The sequence below is a fragment of the Mobula hypostoma genome, chromosome 4 (genome assembly GCF_963921235.1).
Source record: "Mobula hypostoma chromosome 4, sMobHyp1.1, whole genome shotgun sequence".
Taxonomy (NCBI): Eukaryota; Metazoa; Chordata; class Chondrichthyes; order Myliobatiformes; family Myliobatidae; genus Mobula; species Mobula hypostoma.
This window is the reverse complement of record NC_086100.1, coordinates 104,873,479-104,895,523: the sequence shown is the minus strand read 5'-3', so window position 1 is coordinate 104,895,523 and position 22,045 is coordinate 104,873,479. Positions and strand designations below refer to the sequence as shown.

Genomic DNA, 22,045 nt, shown 5'->3' with positions numbered 1-22,045 from the left:
AACAAATCCAGTTTATCTAATCTCTCCTCAGATGAAATATTCTATTCTGGGCAACATCCAATGAATCTCCTCTGCACACTCTAGATGTTCTTCCTACAATGCGGTTTAGGACTGTACACAGTACTCTAGCTCTAGCCAAACTAATAGTTTATATTGTTGTAGCATAACCTTTTTGTTCTTGTTCAGGCTAGTAAAATCAGATTTCCTGTATAACTTCTTAGTCACCTTATGTGATAATTAATCCCTAATTATCAAAGGTCTTTGGATGCATACAGTAGGACCTTCCGTTCCCCGGTACTTTCAAGGGTGCGAGTATCCTCCCAAAATGTATCACTTCACATCTTAAAAGTTGCTGGTGAACACAGCAGGTCAGGCAGCATCTCTAGGAAGAGGTACAGTTGACGTTTTGGGCTGAGTCCCTGACGAAGGGTCTCGGCCCGAAACGTCGACTGTACCTCTTCCTAGAGATGCTGCCTGGCCTGCTGCGTTCACCAGCAACTTTTACGAGTGTTGCTTGAATTTCCAGCATCTGCAGATTTCCTCGTGTTCACTTCACATCTTGTATTCTTTCTCTGCCATTTCTCAGCTCATCTTATCAACTGATCAATACTGACCTATAGCCACAGGCAACTCACCATCAATACCACTGTCAACCTTGCAGTATGCCAGCTATGTCAATGGCTGCAAAGATGCCAAGAACAGTATCACAGCAATGTTTACCAATATTTTATTCACATTGCAATTGTTTTGCCAGTTTTGGTTCTACAGCAGGGTCAGATATCTGGCAGATGAGGTTCAAATTTTAGAGCCATCAAGTGTTACAAGAGTTAAATTAAATGCATTAAAATGTCAACTACAATATGTGATTAGATCTTGCGCTCCTTAATGGGGAAAATGTCCCGTAAAAGTACAAGTGAATGCAGGCATTGAAGGAAGGGTTAAAGTTCAGTGATCAAAAGCTCAATCTAAAAGCTAGGTCTAAGGAAGACCATAAAAGGATGCGAAGCAAATTTAAAGCCTTAGGGATAAAAACTCCAAAATGTGCTGCCTGCATAGTTGGTAGAGCAAAGAAAAAATGCATAAAAGACAGAATGAGTCAGAGGAAGGGTAAAATTGGTGAGGGGAATGTATAATTGCAGGATGTTAGAAACACAAGATCTGAGGCCCTGGAGGGATTCAAGCATGTGGAAAATTTGAAGTTTGATGTGATTAATAAAATCAGCATCTGAAACTTCCATTATATTCAGTTTAATCGAATTTTGAAACGTAAGAGTTTTTTTTTATGATTCAACAGTGTTACAGAGAATTGAATGTGCTTTCACTGCAGGTTTTTGTAGTGGTTGTAAAAGTTGTGTTCTCATAAATGCAGTATGATATTATCAGAGGGATAATCCACAGTGAGAGTTCACTTCCCACTATGATAGCTCAAGAATTTGATATCTGTTAAAATAAACTGGTACCAGTACCATGAAGCAGGTAGTTTGTCAGAAACGTAGATGTCCTTTACAAAAGAAAGCATCAACACTGACCTGGTCTGCTCTGTGATAACTAACGTTTCTCAACAACAGAGCAAGCCAGAGCTGTCTGCAGTCTTATAATAGTCTGTCATGAATGTGGTGGAATAACATGAGACTGACCAGCTGTAAAGTTGGGCAGAGCAGCGGCAGATGACAAACACAAAGTGATGCATTTTGGAGGATCAAATAGAGGTGGACATACACTATAAACATTAGGGCTCTTGCGAGTGTTGATGAACGGAACTGTCTTGAGTACAAGTCAATAGATCCTTGAAAGTGGGCACTTAGGATGCTTATCTTGCTCACCATGGCATGGAATATAAGAACAGGAACATCAAGATGCAACCTTATAAAACTTGGGACTGTTGTGTGCAGTCTGGTTACTGTACTATAGGATGATATGATTCCACTGGAGACGGTACAGAAGGAATTTGGCAAGATTGGACCATTTCGGTTTTGAGGAAAGATTGGATTGACTAGGTTTGTTTACCCCAGAGCAGAAGAGTCTGAGGTATGATCTAATAAAGGTATACAGAATTATGAGGGGGATACAGAGGATAGAAACTTTCTCCCTTGGTGGAGGTGTTAAAATAAAGAGGTGCAAGTTGAAAGGTGGGAGGAATGGAGGGGTTCTGAAGGGGGAAATTTTTCCCCACACAGAACGTGTACAATCTGGAATGCGCTGCTGAGTAAGTTAGTGGAGATAGGTATTCTAACAACACTTGAGTAGCATTACTGACAAACATCACGAATCATTAACTCATTGAAGGCTATAGACCAAATGTGAATAAAGGGGATTAATATAGACAAGGACATCGATTAGTATTGAATTTGGTTTATTATTGTCACATGTACTGAGATACAGTGAAAAACTTTTCATTGTGTACCAATCGTGGAAAGGAGAACAGAGTACAGAAAGCAGTGTTGTAGCTACAGAGACATCAATAAGACATACAAATAAAACAGAAGGGCTCTGATGACGTAGACTAGATGATCAAGAGTCTATCTTTAGCAGATCATTTGCATGAACATGGTGGGACAAGGAGTCTGCTTCCGTGCTGTGGCACTCTGTGATTCTCCCTATGATTCTGACTAAACTCTGGAATAGCACAGTGTGAATTTGTTCACGACAGCACTTACAATGACTCAAAAAGTAGCTCACTACCATCTTCATAGGGCAGCTATGGGTGAGCAATGAATGGGAACTTTGCAATATCAGCCACGTCCCAAGAATGTTGGGTGTTACATAGACCATCTACTCAGCAACATAAAACAATCAAGAATAATTTTCGCATATTCAGTATGAGACTCTCAGCTCCCAGACTGACAGGAATTTGAAAAGGACATATGTCAGCTGAAAACAACACAAAACCTCCAGTGTGGTAGCACAAACCCAGCATCAAACTCGTGGTCTACTGGGTATCTGTGCCCTCAGAGCAATCAGAGACATGGACTACTTGCAGTAGGCACATTAAATTATTAGAAAGGTACCAACAGTAATGTATCTGCAAAATCCTAGAGGACAAGAAAACCAATGTCAGTGCCCTCTCCTTGGCACTCCAGGGTTGCTGGGAAGGTCATATCATTCACAGATCCAAACTGAGACTCTTTTCTGAGACTCAGATGCTCTTTTCTGAGCTGAGAGTTTGTCAGATGGATAGGGAAAATGCCTAAATGCCATCAAAGCCTTCTAGAGATATATATCTCTACATATTTGTTGGAATCCTTGGCCCATTATTAGTCAAAATGGAGAATGAACACTCAGGGTGGAAATGGGAATTTTGTAACTCTTAATCAGAACACAAAAGCCATACAAAAATGGCAGAAACACACCAGTCACCACCTTACCTCCTCAGAAACTCCGATGTGACAGATTCTAAGGGTCGCATCAATCACCTTACAGCACACTGAAAAGAGCAGTTTCATGTCACCCTTCCATGAGGGACTGTGTAAAAAGAAATGAGTGTGTGTGGACGGTGGGGGGGCGGGGTGGCGATTGTGATGTTTATGTATGACTGCCATCTGAGGGAAGACAGAGGAGTAATGGGATTGAGATTTCCTGGGTGCTGGAGTTCAGAGAAAGGACTTAAAGCCAGGGGTTCAACTGTAAAGGCAAGTCATGGGTTCCTGGGAACAGAATGGCACAGGGAAGTTGGGGGCCCCTCAATGATTGAGAAATGTGCTACATTAGCTGAATGAGGTGGTTTAATGCAAGTGGCAGAGATTTAAGGCCTCATTGCACCAAGAGTACCTGGTGATGGATCTCATCGAGACAACATGACGCAAAGCTCTGAAAGGAATACGGTATGTGGGATAATGTCATGGCAGGACCACGAAGACAGCAGTGTCTAATAAATTGACCAAACTTGTTAGGAAATGGCCAATCTGAATTTACAGCCAAATATCAGCACATTGTAATGTTGTTGGCAATTAATTGTAGCAGTTGACTTGCAGAAGGTTACTTCAACAAATAAAACAAACCTTGTTTTATGGAACACACACAAAATGCTGGAGGAACTCAACAGGCCAGGTAGCATTGATGCAAAAGAGTACAGTCAACGTTTCGGGCCAAGACCCTTCGGCAGGACTGGAGAAAAAAAGTTGAGGAGCAGGTGGGAAAAGAGAAACACAAGGTGATAGGTGAAACCTGAAGGGGGAGAGATGAAGTAAAGAGCTAGGAAGTTGATTGGTGAAAAACATACAGGGCAGGAGAAGGGGGAATCTGATAGAAAAGGACAGAAAGAAGCCGAAATTCGATGTGTCGGTATTTCAGTGGAGTAAAGGAAATTACATGAGAGAAGACTGACCAAAGTTGACTGGAAAGGGACACTAGCCAGAAGGACAGCAGAGCAGCAGTGGCTGGAGTTTATGCGAGAAATGAGGAAGGTGCAAGACAGATATATTCCAAAAAAGAAGACATTTTTGAATGGGAAAAGGATGCACCTGTGGCTGACAAGAGAAGTCAAAGCCAAAGTTAAAGCAAAGGAGAGGGCATACAAGGAAGCAAAAATTAATGGGAAGACAGAGGATTGGGAAATTTTTTAAAGCTTGCAAAAGGAAATTAAGAAGGTCATTAAGAGGGAAAAGATGAACTATGAAAGGAAGCTAGCAAATAATATTGAAGAGGATACTAAAAGCTTTTTCAAGTATATAAAGAGTAAAAGACAGGTAAGAGCAGATATAGGACTGATAGAAAATGATGCTGGAGAAATTGTAATGGGAGATAAGGAGATGGCGGAGGAACTGAACGAGTATTTTGCATCAGTCTTCACTGAGGAAGACATCAGCAGTATACCGGACACTCAAGGGTGGCAGCAAAGAGAAGTGTGCACAGTCACAATTACGACAGAGAAAGTACTCAGGAAGCTGAAGAGTCTAAAGGTAGATAAATCTCCCAGACCAGATGGAATGCACCCTCGTGTTCTGAAGGAAGTAGCTGTGGAGATTGCGGAGGCATTAGCAATGATCTTTCAAAAGTCAATAGATTCTGGCATGGTTCCGGAGGACTGGAAGATTGCAAATGCCACTCCGTTACTTAAGAAGGGGGCAAGGAAGCAAAAAGTAAATTATACACCTGTTAGCTTGACATCAGTGGTTGGGAAGTTGTTGGAGTTGATTGTCAAAGATGAGGTTACGGAGTATCTGGAGGCATATGACAAGATAGGCAGAACTCAGCATGGTTTTCTTAAAGGAAAATCCTGCCTGACAAACCTATTGAAATTTTTTGAGGAAATTACAAGGGAAATGCAGCGAATGTTGTGTATTTGGATTTTCAGAAGGCCTTTGGCAAGGTGCCGCACGAGGCTGCTAAACAAGATAAGAGCCCATGGAATTACAGGAAAGTTACATACGTGGATAGGGTGTTGGCTGATTGGCAGAAAACAGAGTGGGAATAAAGGGATCCTATTCTGGTTGGCTGCCGCTTACCAGTGGTGTTCCACAGGGATCAGTGTTGGGGCCGCTTCTTTTTACATTGTACATCAACGATTTGGATAATGGAATAGATGGCCTTGTTGCTAAGTTTGCTGATGATACAAAGATAGGTGGAGGGGCCGGTAGTGCTGAGGAAACAGTGAGTCTGCAGAGAGACTTGGATAGATTGCGAGAATGGGCTAAGAAGCGGCAAATGAAGTACAATGTTGGAAAGTGTATGGTTATGCACTTCAGTAAAAGAAATAAACAGTCAAACTATTATTTAAATGGGGAGAGAATTCAAAGTTCTGAGATGCAATGAAACTTGAGAGTTCTCATGCAGATACCCTTAAGGTTAACCTCCAGGTTGAGTCAGTAGTGAAGAAAGCGAATGCAATGTTGGCATTCATTTCTAGAGGAATAGAGTATGGGAGCAGGGATGTGATGTTGAGCCTCTATAAGGCGCTGGTGAGACCTCACTTGGAGTACTGTGGGCAGTTTTGGTCTCCTTATTTAAGAAAGGATGTGCTGATGTTGGAGAGGGTTCAGAGAAGATTCACTAGAATGATTCCAGCAATCAGAGGGTTAACATATGAGGAACGTTTAATCGCTCTTGGACTGTACTCCTTGGAGTTTAGAAGAATGAGGGGGGACCTCATAGAAAAATTTCGAATGTTGAAAGGCATGGACAGAGTGGATGTGGCAAAGTTGTTTCCCATGATGGGGGAGTCTAGTACGAGATGGCATTACTTAAGGATTGAAGAGCGCCCATTCAGAACAGAAATGTGAAGAAATTTTTTCAGCCAGAGGGTGGTGAATCTGTGGAATTTGTTGCCATGGGCAGCAGTGGAGGCCAAGTCATTGGGTGTATTTAAGGCAGAGATTGAGAGGTATCTGAGTAGCCAGGGCATCAAAGGTTATGGTGAGAAGGCGGGGGAGTGGGACTAAATGGGAGATTGGATCAGCTCATGATAAAATGGCCGAGCAGACTCGATAGGCCAAATGGCCGACTTCTGCTCCTATGTCTTATGGTCTTATGGACAGAGGGCTATGGAAGAAAGAAAAAGAGGGAGGATCACCAGAGGGAGGCAATGGACAGGCAAGCAGATAAGGTTGGAGAAGGAAAAGTGAATGGGGGGGGCGGGGTGCGCATTACCGAAGTTCGAGAAATCGATGCTCACGTCATCATGTTGGAGGCTACCTAGACGGAATATGTGCTGGCCGTGGAAACTGGTGGGGTAGTTGCTGAGGACGAGGAACCCTTTCCCTGGTTGGGAGGGTGGGGTGAGAGCACACATACGTGAAATGGAAGAGATGCATTTGAGGGCAATGTTGATGGTGAAAAACAGGAAGCCCCTTTCTTTGAAGGAGGACATCTCCTTCATTTGTAAATGAAAAGCCTTATCCTGAGAGCAAATGTGGAGGAGATGCAGGAACTGAGAGAAAGGGATAATGTTTTTGCAAGTAACAGGGTAGGAGAAGGTGTAGTCCATGTAGTTGTGAGAGTCCGTGGGTGTGTAATAGACATCAGTAGATCAGCTGTTCCCAGAGATAGAGACAGGGGGATCGAGAAAGGGGAGAGTGTGTCAGAAATGGACCAGGTAAATTTGAGGGTAGGATGTCCTCACCTATCACCCCACCAGACTCTGTGTCCAGCATATAATTCTCCACAACTTCTGCAGTCTCCAATGGAATCTCACCACCAAGCACACCTTTCCCTCTCCCCCATCTCCCCAGCCCCCTCCCCGACTTTCTGCTCTCTGCAGGGATTGCTCCCTACATGACTCCCTTGGCATGAGCATTGATTTCTCAAACTTTCATTAATGACCCCACCCCTTCACCATTCCCCATTCCCTTTTCCATCTCTCACCTTATCTCCTTGCCCACCCATCACAGCCCTCTGGTGCTTCTCCTTTTTCTTTCTTCCATGGCCTTCTGTCCTCTTCTATCAGACTACTCCTTCTCCTGCCCAGTATCTCTTTCACCAATCAACTTCCCAGCTCTTTACTTCATCCCTCCCTCCCCCATTTTCACTTATCACCTTGTTCCTCTCTCCCCTCCTCCCACATTTTAAATCTACTCCTCAGCTTTTGTTCTCCAGAGCTGCTGAAAGGTTTTGCCCCAAAACGTTGACTGTACTTTTTTTCCCCATAGATTCTACTTGGCCTGCTGAGTTCCTCCAGCATTCTGTGTATGTTGCTCGGGTTTTCAGCATCAGCAGAGTTTCTCTTGTTTGTGCTTGTTTTACTGAAGAAGATCTTGAATAAGGATATTTCCATTGTAACTTCATCAGGACCCTGGGTGAAGTGCCACTGGAATTATTTGTAAATAACTGAATACACCAAAGGATTGGTCCACATCCCAACTTACAGCAGACTGGGCTAACCAGAGAGTCTCTGATTGTATGAATACATGCTGAGAAAGAAATGGAAGGATAAGGGAGAGCCGAACGTGAATGAAGCATGAGAAGAACATGGGTGATGTTTCTACACTGCAAGATTCTTTGCCATGTTATTCTACATCAACAACATTTACATATACCCAACAACTAAAGTGTTTTGTATCCAAGTTCCTGCATTTCTCTTCTCTCTTCTATTTTCATTCATCTTCTTTGATTTACATTTCCTCTGGGTGGCTGTGATACACCACATCTTTCAGCTGTTACATTGCTGTCATTCAGCTTCTCTTTATTTTCTCCTACCCTCTCCACTCTTTGCAAATTGTTTGATTTCCAACCGTTCTGAGGTCTGCTGTAATATTATTGATCTGACATTGTCAGGTGTCTCACCTGCTATTTCCATCATTTTCTACTTTATTGCAGATTTCCATTATCTGCCAGCTTCTCAGGCAAAGTTCATCAATAATTTACCATTTCATAGAATAGTTCATAGTTATACATCTTGATATCAATCCATTGAAGTTGGCTTGTTCCTTACCCCTGATCCACAGAACTGTCCAAGCCTTGAAGCAGTGGTGTCAAACCCATCAAATATTTCAATGAAGTCATAGCCACAGTCAGCTTCCACTTCCACTTCAAATGTTTGGAAGGATAACTCCACTCCGTAACCTTTTTCTGCAACGATCTGCCATTCACAATCAACCTGGCCTGGATAGTTGTTGTCCCCAAACTGTGCATGGGAGTACAGCTCTTTGGATATAATTTCAGCCCGCAGTCTCCCACCACATTCTGAAACAAAGAATTTAACAAGTAAGCAATTTGTCATTTGGCACATCTATTTGCAAGACCATAGTCAAAGGCATGGAAATCCATTCAGAAGAAAGTTAATACTCTATCATAGTATTAACTTAATAGCCTGATTAGCCTAATTATGAGTTTTCTAAAATCCATTCACAATTAGACATTAACTATCTTTCTGTAAATTGCTAGCTTTTTTCCCCACACTACATAACTGAACATGAGCATAAACATTAAAAGTTAATTTGATCCTTTTAGTAAATAAAAAAATAACTTAAATTTGTTGCAAAATAGGAGTGTAAGTCAGACAAGGATTTAACAATGACCCATATTCTCCAAGAGTTTGGGCATAAGTATATATTTTCAGGAAGAAACTCAAGGTGGAGAGAGATGTGAAGAGGATGGATGGAGTGAAGGAGAGCTTAGGGCCTAACCTGAGAGCAATGCCACCAATGGTCCAATGACTGGAATCATCTGTGCAAGAGATTGGCCTCATAAAAGCACAGAGATTACGGGGAGACTGTAAAGCAAGCAAGCATTGTAGTGTAGTAGTTAGCACAGCACTTTACAGTACCAGTGACCCAGGTTCAATTCCTGTTATTGTCTGTAAGGAGTTTGTACGTTAGCCCCTCAACCATGTGAGTTTCCTTCAGGTGCTCCGGTTTCCTCCCACATTCTAAAGACATTCCGGTTGGTAGGATAATTGGTCATTCTAAATTGTTCCATGATTAGGTTGTGGCTAAATTGGGGGATTGTTGGGCAGTGTGGCTTAAAGGGATGGAATGGCTTATTGCATACTGTATCTCAATAAATTAAAATTAAAAAAATAAACTTCCAAAAATTAGCAAACTTTCATGAGATTGTGAAATTAAAGCTTTGATGAACTAGGAGATGACAGACACAGGGCTATGGGGAACAGGGACAATGTGCAAAACAGGGTAAGGGACTTTTTTAATGAGGCAAGATGGTATAGTGTGGGACACGTGCTTTAGTTTGGGATGCTGACAATCCTACACTAGCTGGGGCAGCCCTCATTTCAGAGGGAAATAATCTTTCTCATAAAATCACTATGGGTTACCCTACTTCCCTTGGTAAATTTGCTACAAAGGTCAAGTTCCAGGTCAGAAAAGACCGAGCCACCAAGATTTTACAGTCAGCAGAGACACTGCAAAATCATTGTTATCTATAAAGGTAAATTAAAACTCATCTTGCACAAGTTTCCCAGTGAGGATTTTCCAGAACTGTTGGAAGAAATTCTTCCTGTTGAGTCATAAGTGCTGCATTGACAAGTCTTGCTGATGGACGTCCCCCAAGTCCCAGACAACAGTCAAAGGCTTACATTTGGCTGTTACTCTAGGTGGGGAGAGGGAAGAAGGGAAGCGTAACAGGGTGCAGTGGACAGAGGAAATGGAAGCAAGTTGGAGAAAGGCAGGCAGTTGGAAAGAGAATGAGAGGGAAGATGGGGGGGGAGAAGAGGGTGAGAAAGTCAGAGTGGAATGGAATAAAAGAAAAGGCTGAGGAAGGAGAGAGAATGACAAAAGGAAAGAGAATGAGAGGTGAGGGAAATATAATGGGGCACTGGTAAGAAATGGAAGGAGAGAGGGAGGGACAGCAAGAAAAGATGAAGGGATGCATTAGAGAAGACTGAAAGGAGGATTGAAAGATGAGGGTCAGGCTAATTAACAGCAAGAGAGAGCAGGTAGAGCACTTGGACCCTTTGTGCTTCATCTACCATTTAATAAATCCTGATTGGGCTTTTACCCCACTTTTATGTACTTACCACATATCACTTCATCGTTTGAGATAAAAAAAAACAAGTGGTGGATGGGGAAGCAGAGACCTTGGGACCTAAAAATGCACCAGCTGACACTGTTTTCAGAGACCAGTATGGACCACTGGAATGCTGCTGTTTAGACGTTTATGGATCAAGGACCAGCAGTTCAGGAGAAGGGCGAGTAAGGACAATAATTAGGGATTCAGAGGAAAGGCAGAATAAAACAGAACTGACAGTTTTTATTGGGTAGGAGTGGGCCAGACAAGGGTCTGGAACTTAAAGCAATCTCAACCCTTGTGGAAACCAAAGGCGGTGAAGGGGATGGTAGAAGTTCCTTTGGGATCAGGATATGGCGGGACTAAGGATGACGTTAATAATTCACCTGGCAGACATCCCAGTCCAACCTCACACTGGACAACAAGGTCCCATTCTCTGCAACGCTCCTGAAGGAGCAGTGCCTGGGAAATAACATAAACCCATCCAGCTCCACTGAGGACATAACGTCTGAACAAAACGTTGATTTATACCTTGAAGTATCATTAAAACCTGTGTGGATAATTTTGTACCTATGAAAATTTGCTGTACATTCCTGAACCAAAAGCCATGAATGAACCGGGAGGTTCATTGTCAGCAGAGGGCTAGGTATGTGGCATTTAAGTCAAAACCTATGAGGATTTAACTAGGTCCCAACATATTGATGCTGCTATAAAGAAGGCATGACAGTGGCTATATTTCATTAGGCGTTTGAGATTTGATTTGCCTCCTAAAACACTCAAAAACATCTATGGATGTACCGTGGAGAGCATTCCGACAGGCTGTGCCATTGTCTGGGATCGGGTGGTGGATGCTATTGCACAGGATTGAAAGAAACTACAGAAAGTTGTACAATTAGTTAGCTCCATCTTGGGTACAAGCCCCCGTGCAAGATATCTTCAAAGAGCGGTGCCTCAGAAAAGTAGTGTCCATTATTAAGTACACCCATCACCCAGGACATGCCCTCTTCTCATTGTTACATCAGGAGGGAGGTACAGAAGCCTGAAGGCACACACTCAGTGATTCAGGAACAGCTTCTTCCCCTCTGCCATCCGATTCATTAACAGACATTGAACTCATTAACACTATCTCACTTTCTTTTATTATTTCTGTTTTTGCACGATTTTTAATTTAACTATTTAACATCCACACACACGCACACACACATATATATATATATATACACACACACACACACACACTTAACTGTTATTGATTTACTTAATTATTTTTTTCTGTATTATCATGTATTGTATTGCTGCTGCAAAGTTAACAAATTTCATGACAAATGCCGGTGATATTAAACCTGATTCTGATTCTGAAGGGCCTGAACAAATTAACAGAATGATGCTAACTGACACGGAATTTGTTTTTATGCTTCACTTGAGAATGGAAACTGAATCAATTTGCACAATAATAAATACAAACAGCTTATCTTATTGAATTACCAGGCTTTTAAAATAAATTTTGATCACATACTCAAATGATCTTTTTAAAAGATGCCCGCTTGGCTGTTTAGCCAAAGGGTTTAATGTTTCAGAGCAGTTGTAATTAATTTTCCTGAAAAGAGGTTTGACACAGGTGTACAGGATCTTGGATCACTTGGCAATTCAGTTGTGAGAAGAGAATCTTGTCATAGGGTATTCTCCTGCCATAGATTGAACATACATATACACAACATTAGACAATTCTAAAATGTTTCTCATCTACCTAGCTCTCCACATCCCCTTCTCCATAATCAGTTGGTGAAGAATGATATTCAGTCCCTTGCGAGGGGGGACATAGAATCAGGAGACATAGAGTCAGTATATGGATAGAACTGAGAAATTCTAAGGGTAGAAAGACCCTAATGGGAGTTATCTACAGGCCCCCAAACAGTAGTCTGGATGTAGGGTGTAAGCTGAATCAAGAGTTGAAATTGGCATGTCACAAAGGTAATGCTACAGTTGTTATGGGGGACTTCAACATGCAGGTAGACTGGAGGAATCAGGTTGGTACTGGACCCCAAGGAAGGGAGTTTGTGGAGCCCCTCCGAGATGGATTCTTAGAATAGCTTGTACTGGAGCCGACCAGAGAGAACACAATTCTAGATTTAGTGTTGTGCAATGAACCAGATTTGATCCGGGACCTCGAGGTAAAGGAGCCATTAGGAGGTAGTGACCATAATATAAGTTTTAATCTACAATTTGAGAGGGAGAAGGGAAACTCGGAAGTGTCAGTATTACAGTTGAACAAAGGGAACTATGGTGCTATGAGGGAGGAGCTGGGCAAAGTTCAATGGAACAATACCCTAGCAGGGATGACAGTGGAACAGCAATGGCAAGTGTTTCTGGGAATAATGCGGAAGGTGCAGGATCAGTTCATTCCAAAGAGGAAGATCCTAAGGGGAGTAAGGGGAGGCCGTGGCTGACAAGGGAAGTAATGGACAGTATAAAAATAAAAGAGAAGTATAACATAGCAAAGACGAGTGGGAAGCCGGAGGACTGGGAAACTTTTAAAGAGCAACAGAAGGTAACTAAAAAGGCAATACGCGGAGAAAAAATGAGGTACGAAGATAAACTAGCCAAGAATACAAAGGAGGATAGTAAAAGCTTCTTTAGGTATGAGAAAAGGAAAAAAAATAGTTAAGACCAAAATTGGGCCCTTGAAGACAGAAGCGGGCAAATTTATTACAGGGAACAAGGAAATGGCAGACGAGTTGAACAGGTACTTTGGATCTGTCTTCACTAGGGAAGACACAAACAATCTCCCAGATGCGATAGTGGCCAAAGGACCTAGGGTAACAGATGAATTGAAGGAAATTTATATTAGGCAGGAAATGGTGTTGGATAGGCTGTTGGGTCTGAAGGCTGATAAGTCCCCGGGACCTGATGGTCTGCATCCCAGGGTACTTAAGGAGGTGACTTTAGAAATCGTGGACGCATTGGTAATCATTTTCCAATGTTCTACAGATTCAGGATCAGTTCCTGTGGATTGGAGGGTGGCTAATGTTGTCCCTCTCTTCAAGAAGGGAGGAAGAGAGAAATCAGGGAATTATAGACCAGTTAGCCTGACGTCGATGGTGGGAAAGATGCTGGAGTCAATTATAAAAGATGAAATTACGATACATCTGGATAGCAGTAACAGGATTGGTCTGAGTCAGCATGGATTTACGAAGGGGAAATCGTGCTTGACTAATCTTCTGGAATTTTTTGAGGATGTAACTATGAAAATGGACAAGGGAGAGCCAGTGGATATAGTGTACCTGGACTTTCAGAAAGCCTTTGATAAGGTCCCACATAGGAGATTAGTGGGCAAAATTAGGGCACACGGTATTGGGGGCAGAGTACTGACATGGATTGGAAAATTGGCTGGCTGATAGAAAACAAAGAGTAGCGATTAACGGGTCCCTTTTGGAATGGCAGGTGGTGACCAGTGGGGTACCGCGGGGTTCAGAGCTGGGACCGCAGCTGTTTACAATATATATTAATGATTTAGATGAGGGAATTAAAAGTAACATTAGCAAATTTGCCGATGACACAAAGCTGGGTGGCAGTGTGAAATGTGAGGAGGATGTTATGAGAATGCAGGGTGACTTGGACAGGCTGGGTGAGTGGGCAGATGCATGGCAGATGCAGTTTAATGTGGATAAATGTGAGGTTTTCCACTTTGGTGCTAAGAACAGAAAGGCAGATTATTATCTAAATGGAGTCAAGTTAGGAAAAGGGGAAGCACAACGAGATCTAGGTGTTCTTGTACATCAGTCACTGAAAGCAAGCATGCAAGTACAGCAGGCTGTGAAGAAAGCTAATGGTATGCTGGCCTTCATAACAAGGGGAACTGAGTATAAGAACAAAGAGGTCCTTCTGCAACTGTACAGGGCCCTGGTGAGACCACACCTGGGGTACTGTGTGCAGTTTTGGTCTCCAAATTTGAGGAAGGACTTTCTTGCTATTGAGGGAGTGCAGCGTAGGTTCACAAGGTTAATTCCCGGGATGGCAGGACTGTCATATGTCAAAAGATTGGAGCGACTGGGCTTGTATACTCTGGAATTTAGAAGGCTGGGAGGGGATCTTATTGAAACATATAAGATTATTAAGGGATTAGACACGCTGGAGGCAGGAAGCATGTTCCCGCTGATGGCTGAGTCTAGAACCAGAGGCCACAGTTTATGAATAAGGGGTAGGCCATTTAGAACGGAGTTGAGGAAAAACTTTTTCATCCAGAGAGTGGTGGATATATGGAATGTCTGCCCCATAAGGCTGTGGAGGCCAAGTCTCTGGATGCTTTCAAGAAAGAGATGGATAGAGCTCTTAAAGATAGCGGAATCAAAGGTTATGGGGATAAGGCAGGAACTGGATACTGATTGTGGATGATCAGCCATGATCACAGTGAATGGCGGTGCTGTCTCGAAGGGCCGAATGGCCCACTCCTGCACCTATTGTCTATTGTCTATCACCCTAATAAATCTCTGAAATTTTTAAAGTTACTGTATCAGTTGTCCAGAGTGAAAATGTTTACCTCCTCAATATCCTTTGTTTGTTGTGTTCACAAAAATTCTGTCAATGTTCCAGAAATACAACAGGACCATAACAGAGTTTCTGCGGCTAGTGGAAATCAAATCTGCCCGATGCACCACAACATGAAGGAAGTGAAAAGCCCAGCATCAGCATTGCAGCAGCAATCGACAAAACAGGTAGGATGGTAAATTCAAATCTTTGAATTCTAGTATTCCGGAAAAAGGCACTGTTGATTACGTCAAATATCACACATGGCCTTTATTCCTTTTTTTTCCCCCAATGAGTACCAAGGATTGGAAATAAATCCTCAAAGTTGAATATTGTGGATATCATGGAGAAATATCTTCTCTCTTTCAGTTTAACAGCTTAGCAGCTTAAAGAGTAAATGTGGTATATTCATGCATGACCAGCTATTTAATTAATTGATGAGTTAGTCATACTTTATTTTAATCTGCATCCCTGTTGGACCATAAGACAGCAAGATATAGGAGCAGAATTAGGCCATTTGTCCCATTGAGTCTCCTCTGCCATTCAATCATGGTTGATCTATTATCCCTCTCAACCCCACTCTTCTGCCTTCTCCTTATAATATTTGACACTAAGTGATCAAGAACCTATTAACCCCCTTCTGTAGCAATGCATTCTACAGTTTCACCACCCTCTGGCTAAAGAATCTCCTCCTCAACATGCTTCCAAAGAGACGTGCTTGCATTCTGAGGCTATGCCCTCACAAGCTTTAGAACAACTTTCTAACCATACCACTCACAGCGAAGTAACAACCATCAGCACTGCACATTCCCACTCCATGGAACGAAGGATTAAGTTTATTTGCTTTGCCATGCTGTTTCAAACCAAATGCTCATGCTGATCTTATGGCACAGCGTTAATCTGCATAATAATTACTAAAATGGAATTTAAAATGGATCTTAAATTTTTAAATGTTAATAAAATATGGGGGAAATATTTTGTTCATATTCTGGTATTAAAGATAGAACATTTGACCCTTGAAAAGAAAATAGAAAATAAATAATGTGCAATCAGGATTTCTTACATCCAGGTCTGCTTTTGGCAGGCTAGAATCAAACTAAAAATTACAGTGTGGCAGTCTTGTTTTGAAAGTAAAACTAATAAGAAAAATACTGACGTTGAAATTACTGCTCATTAGTTATGTTGTTACTCCAAAGTTCTGAAATTGAAAATTTCTCTCAATAGTAGCGTACTGGTTAGCACAATGCTTTACAGTACCGGTGACCAGCATTCAATTCCTGCCACTGCTTGTAAGAAGTTTCTACATTCTCCCCAGGAACATGTGGGTTTCCTCCAGGTGCTCCGGTTTCCTCCCACAGTCCAAAGACGTACCAGTTAGTAGGTTAGTTGGTCATTGTAAATTGTCCAGTAATTAGACCAAGGTTTAATTGAGAGTTGCTGAGTGGCATAGCTTGAAGGGCTGGAAGGGCCATCTCTGCACAATATCTCAATAAAGTAAAAATTAAAAACAAAATCTATTAGCACTACTCTACACTGCAGACTTCATACCAATAATTACTCATCCAGTCTATGTGGAGATCAGATGATGCTGTTTTAGCTCCTCAGTGCACAACATTACAAACAGACACATTAACGTACAAGAAAAATTTTATATTGTTCTGCTTTATGGGAAAGAACCCGAAGAACTACGAGGTAAATTGTGATCTCGCTTATCTGAGTTGTACTGCAGGATGCATAAAACGGTATTTAATGTGTGGCCAAGTGGTTACAGCATTCAACTAGTGATTTGAAGGTCGCTAGTTCGAGCCTTGGATGAGGCAGCTTTTGTGTCCTTGAGCAAGGCACTTAACCACACATTGCTCTGCGATGACACTGGTGCCAAGCTGTATGGGTCCTAATGCCCTTCCCTTGGACAACATTGGTGTAGTGGAGAGGGGAGACTTGCAGCATAGGCAACTGCTGGTCTTCCATACAACCTTGCCCCGGCCTGCGCCCTGGAAACCTTCCAAGGAGCAAATCCACGGTCTCATGAGACTAACGGATGCCTATATAAATGCCATAAATATATAACTGGGGTCCCAACATGGCATTTGAGTTCAACTGGGCAGAGGATGGGCAATGCAAACTTCACCTCACTATAAACATGAGAAAATCTGCATATGCTAAAATCTAATATTATTGTGTATATTATTATTCTCTACTTTATTATTAATTATGTCTGCACACTCCTAGGTGTGTTTTTAAGTGTTGCTGCTGTAACAAAAGAATTTCCCACTTGGCATCAATAAAGTACTTATTATTATTACTATGCTGGAAATCAAAGCAAGACACACAAAATGCTGGAGGAACTCAGCAGGCCAGGCAGCAACTATGGAAAGAAGTAAACAGTCCTGATGAAGGGTCTCTGTCCAAAACGTTGACCATTTAACTCTTCTCCATAGATGCTGCCTGGTCTGCTGAGTTCCCCCAGCATTTTGTGTGTATTGCTTCATCTTATTAAATCAGCTTTGGAGTGATGAATCAGATCTCCTTTAAAGACACATTTGAAATTGGAAATAAGTTTTTATTAAATTACACTTCAATAGAACCATGGGGCAGAAGCTCTTCTCTTACAGAACTGCAAATGGCAGCACTCCTCACCACGCATGCCTCTGCAATGTTTCCCCCCCCACCCCCCCATCCCCCTGCTTGGCCCCATAACCAACTGGAATTCATCAGCCCCCAACCAACCAACTGCATCTGAATCATCAATTCATTCGTTCAGCTGAGGTCAGACTGGCACTGAAGCAATCACTCTATTAACCACATGCCCAATTTCTTGGCTGGTAACTGCAATAAGCTGTTCACTCTCTGCAAATCTCACACAAAACAGATAAAACCAAAGTGGGAAAAGGCTGCTGGGCAGAGCACAATAAAGGTGAGGGAATGGAACACAGCTGTTAGCTGGTGTTTGGTCTCAACGTGATTTACAATAGAGCCCAGCTGTGTTTTGCAAGTTAACCTCCAACATTAAGATTTGACATTCAGCAAGAATCCAGATTCAACAGAAAACATCCTTTTGTTTTAAAGCAGGGGATGTGACAGGAAAGCTAATATTTGGCTTCAATACATCCCACTGAAAGTAATCCTTCACTTCAGTTGAGTGAAGTTCTTCGTGGTAGTAATTATTGTGGAATTGTGCACTTGGACAGTCCAATCAGTAGAAATGAAGTAAAAACCAAAAATAAAAATAATAACACTGAATGACAAAGATTTTGCTTCCTGAATACTTCTGGGTGCATCTTATGGATTTTGGGCTGCTGATCATGAAAATCACCATGACATTTCCCTATCAAGCACTATTTTTTAAAATTGCCTATATTTGTTATTTCAATTCATAATTCAAGTCAGTTAAAATGTTGCCCACAATGTAAACTTTAAAGTTTTCTATCCTGTCCAGGTATGCTTTGACAGAGCAGATTCGGCATGGCCGGATAGGTTTTAGAATGGCTGCTACTAAGAAAGTAGCTCAGATACACCAAGTGCTGTTGTTTCATTTACGAATGGGATGGCCATGCTAAAGAATCTTATTACATTAAAAAGGATTGACCACTCTGTAAGCACTTGGTTCCAGGGCAGAAATTGTGGCACATAAGCTACATCTAGACTTAACAAAGATATTTTTTTACCTCTGCTTCATATAAAACAGGGGCTTATGAAAATTTTTGTGAAAGCAATGAACAAGGAAGGTGAAGGATTTTGATATTTGAGACAAACATTTCCTAGAATAACTAATGCAAAGATTAAGGAAGGCATTTTTGTTAGTTCACAAATCAAGCAAGTCATTATTGATAAGCAATTAGAAAAACTTCTAGTGGGACCAGAGAAAATCGCCTGGAAGGCATTCAAGGACATTGTTGAAAAATTTCTTGGCAACTACTGAGCACCAAACTACATGCAGCTGGTTGGCAAAATGCTTCAAGAATACAAAACCATTGTAATGCAACATGTCACTAAAGATATATTTTCTGCATTCCCATTTAGACTTCTTCCTGCAAATCTTGGTGCAGTCAGTGACGAGCATGGTGAAAGGGCATTGCTGAACATTGTGGTCATGGCGAAACGGTATCACGGCAACTGGAATCCATCAATGCTGGCTGATTATTGTTGGACACTTAAGCACGAAGCCTCAAACACCGAGTACAAATGAAAATTATCAACAAAGCACTTTTAGTTTAGTTGAACTATTGCAGTGTTAGCAGTGCTATGCACTTAAGTGCATTATACTCAATAAAATGTAATTTCTTGTTTCTCCAAATTTCTACAAGTAGTCTGAAATTATCTTTGTGTTCAGCTTCAAGCAGTCTATAATAAATTTTTTAAAACTCAGAGGAAGCAACACTTTTGAAAAAATTTGCTGTCGCGTATAATCAATGGGTCAAGAAATATCTGTGGAGAACTAGAAAGAAGTAATGTTTTGGGTAAATGATCCTTCAGTACAGACAGCAAGTGGGTGGGTGCATCATTGCCAATTGCCTCTATCAGTGCTGAATGACCAACAGAACAAACATACAGTATAATGCTGGCTGCTTCGATTCTTGCTGCCAAGTGGCCAGATTGCCTGAATATTTTTGAACAATTCATCAATAGCACTAACCTCATGGTTTAACTTCCTTTGCACTCAATTACAGCAGTTGGGTTATTTTTTTGCAAAAAAATCATTAAGGCAATCAACTAATGTGCAACTCTTTCTAAATGGCTTTTGTTGCTCTGGAGGGAACGAGGGAGTTACAGAGCAGATTCCATGCCTGTGCCTGAATACCCCTTGAGGAGCTCTGTACATGACCTCAAACCCTAATTTGACTTAATGGAAACCATCAAAGATAATTTGCTTATAAGTATGTATTGTTTTAAGAGCTGCCTTGGTAATAAAGTAGTAATAAGAATATTGAGATTTCCTAAAAATGGATATATTGGCCTGGGACTCGTCCAACTAAATGCAAATTCCATGAAAAGCAAAGAAACTCTCAGCTGTTATTAGTTGTGACCATGGTACTTTCTGTGTTAGCTTACATTAACATGTTAGTTGGATCTCACTGGTGCAAGCCCTGTGTCCTGGATTCCAGTCCATCATCTAAACCACAGCGTAGCCTCCAGTGGAGCACTATAGCACCTCCACACCAGATGCACTGAAAGGTTTAACAATCAGGAGAGTCCCAAACTCTGTTTTCCTAATAGTCATGTAAGGGTTTTCATATGCGTCTGATAGTTGAAAGTCAAGCATTTAAAAAAAAACTAATATTATGTAAAGATGGTTAGAATCACATCTATAACTAAAACCATTAAACTTGGGGAAGAACAGGAACTTATCTTTCTTGTTTCACTTTGTCTACAGGCTACAATCCCCACTTTAGTCAATGGGGTTGCAAGTGTAACTTAATGCAAGATCTGAGGAGTGGTTCTCCATTGCAAGTCCTGGGGATCTGAACAAGATTAATCTGTTATGAATAAGCTGACAGATTTAGAATTCTGAACTGGTCTGTAGATTTGGAACATTTAAGTTTGACATTAAGCTTTGGAAATCTTAATGCAACTTCCTTATGATGGTTATCTGCAAACATTTCATACAGTTATGTAGATAATCATGTCTCTTTACTTTAATAATTTTCATACTCTTTGTTTAATGTCCATGCCAGGCATATTATAAATGACACAAAGAGCAGAATGAATATTCTCTCTTATGAAAAACTTAAGCTCTTTCTGAATGTTCTTTTCCTTTGCTGTACCAGTTTACAGATCCATAGGCATCAATCACTTCAGTATATTGCTTTAAGGTGGCAAAAAATAGTTTGTAATTCAACATAAAATAGTACATTTTCCATATAGTGTCTGGACAGTACTTCTCACTATGGTTTTGTGCTTAGACTGTCAGACTGAGAATTTCTACACTAAACATTATTGCATTGTGAAAACTAAATCAATCTGAATCCGGTAATCTGAAATCAAAATAGAAAATTTTGCAGATACACATTAATATCTGCAGAAAGAGAAACCGTCAAGATATCAGATTAAAGATCATAGCTAGTACAATCTATAGGACCAGAAGAAAACTCCGATCAAATCATTATTGTTGGCCGAATCAAAGGTGGCGATGAATCAGCATAGAGGAGGGAGATTGAAAATCTGGTGAGTGGTGCCACAACAACAACCTCAACATCAGCAAAATTAAATATTTATTGTCTACAGTAAGGAAGAAATTGGGGGTCCATGAGTCAGAGCCATTGCCCATTATGGCATCAGAGATGGAAAGGATCAGTAAATTCAAATTCCTGGGCATCATCCTATCAGAGGTTCTGACCTGGGACCAGCATGTAAATGCCATTTCAAAGAGAGCATGGCAGTGTCTCTATTTTCTTAGAAGTTTGCGCAGATTTGGTATGTCATCTAAAATTCTGATGAGCTTCTATAGATGTACAGTGGAGAGTATCCTGACAAGCATCACAGCCTGGTGTGGAAACACCAGAGCACAATAACTAAAAACTACCAGCCTTGACTAGGGGTTGAGGATGCCATCGTCTACCTGCTGAACCGTGTCTACGCCCACCTGGACAAGCCAGCGAGCACAGTGAGGGTCATGTTTTTTGACTTCTCCAGTGCGTTCAACACCACCCTCCCTGCTCTGCTGGGGGAGAAGCTGACAGCGATGCAGGTGAATGCTTCCCTGGTATCATGGATTCTTGATTACCTGACTGACAGACCACAGTACTTGTACTTGCAACACTGTGTGTCCGACAAAGTGATCAGCAGCACTGGGGCTCCACAGGGGACTGTCTTGTCTCCCTTTCTCTTCACCATTTACACCTCGGACTTCAACTACTGCACAGAGTCTTGTCATCTTCAGAAGTTTTCGGATGACTCTGCCATAACTGGATGCATCAGCAAGGGAGATGAGGCTGAGTACAGGGCTACGGTAGGAAACATTGTCACATGGTGTGAGCAGAATTATCTGCAGCTTAATGTGAAAAAGACTAGGGAGCTGGTGGTAGACCTGAGGAGAGCTAAGGTACCGGTGACCCCTGTTTCCATCCAGGGGGTCAGTGTGGACATGGTGGAGGATTACAAATACCTGGGGATACGAATTGACAAT

The 22,045-nt window shown here is 41.6% G+C and overlaps 1 protein-coding gene across 1 annotated transcript in view; it reads right to left on the bottom strand.

Annotated features, from left to right (window-relative positions):
- tll1 (tolloid-like 1) overlaps positions 1–22,045 on the bottom strand; it is a 408,920-nt gene that overhangs the window by 5,769 nt on the left and 381,106 nt on the right. Inside the window, exon 21 of the mRNA XM_063046335.1 lies at positions 8,366–8,616. Coding sequence (XP_062902405.1) covers positions 8,366–8,616 — 251 coding nt within the window. The remainder of the gene's footprint in view (positions 1–8,365; positions 8,617–22,045) is intronic.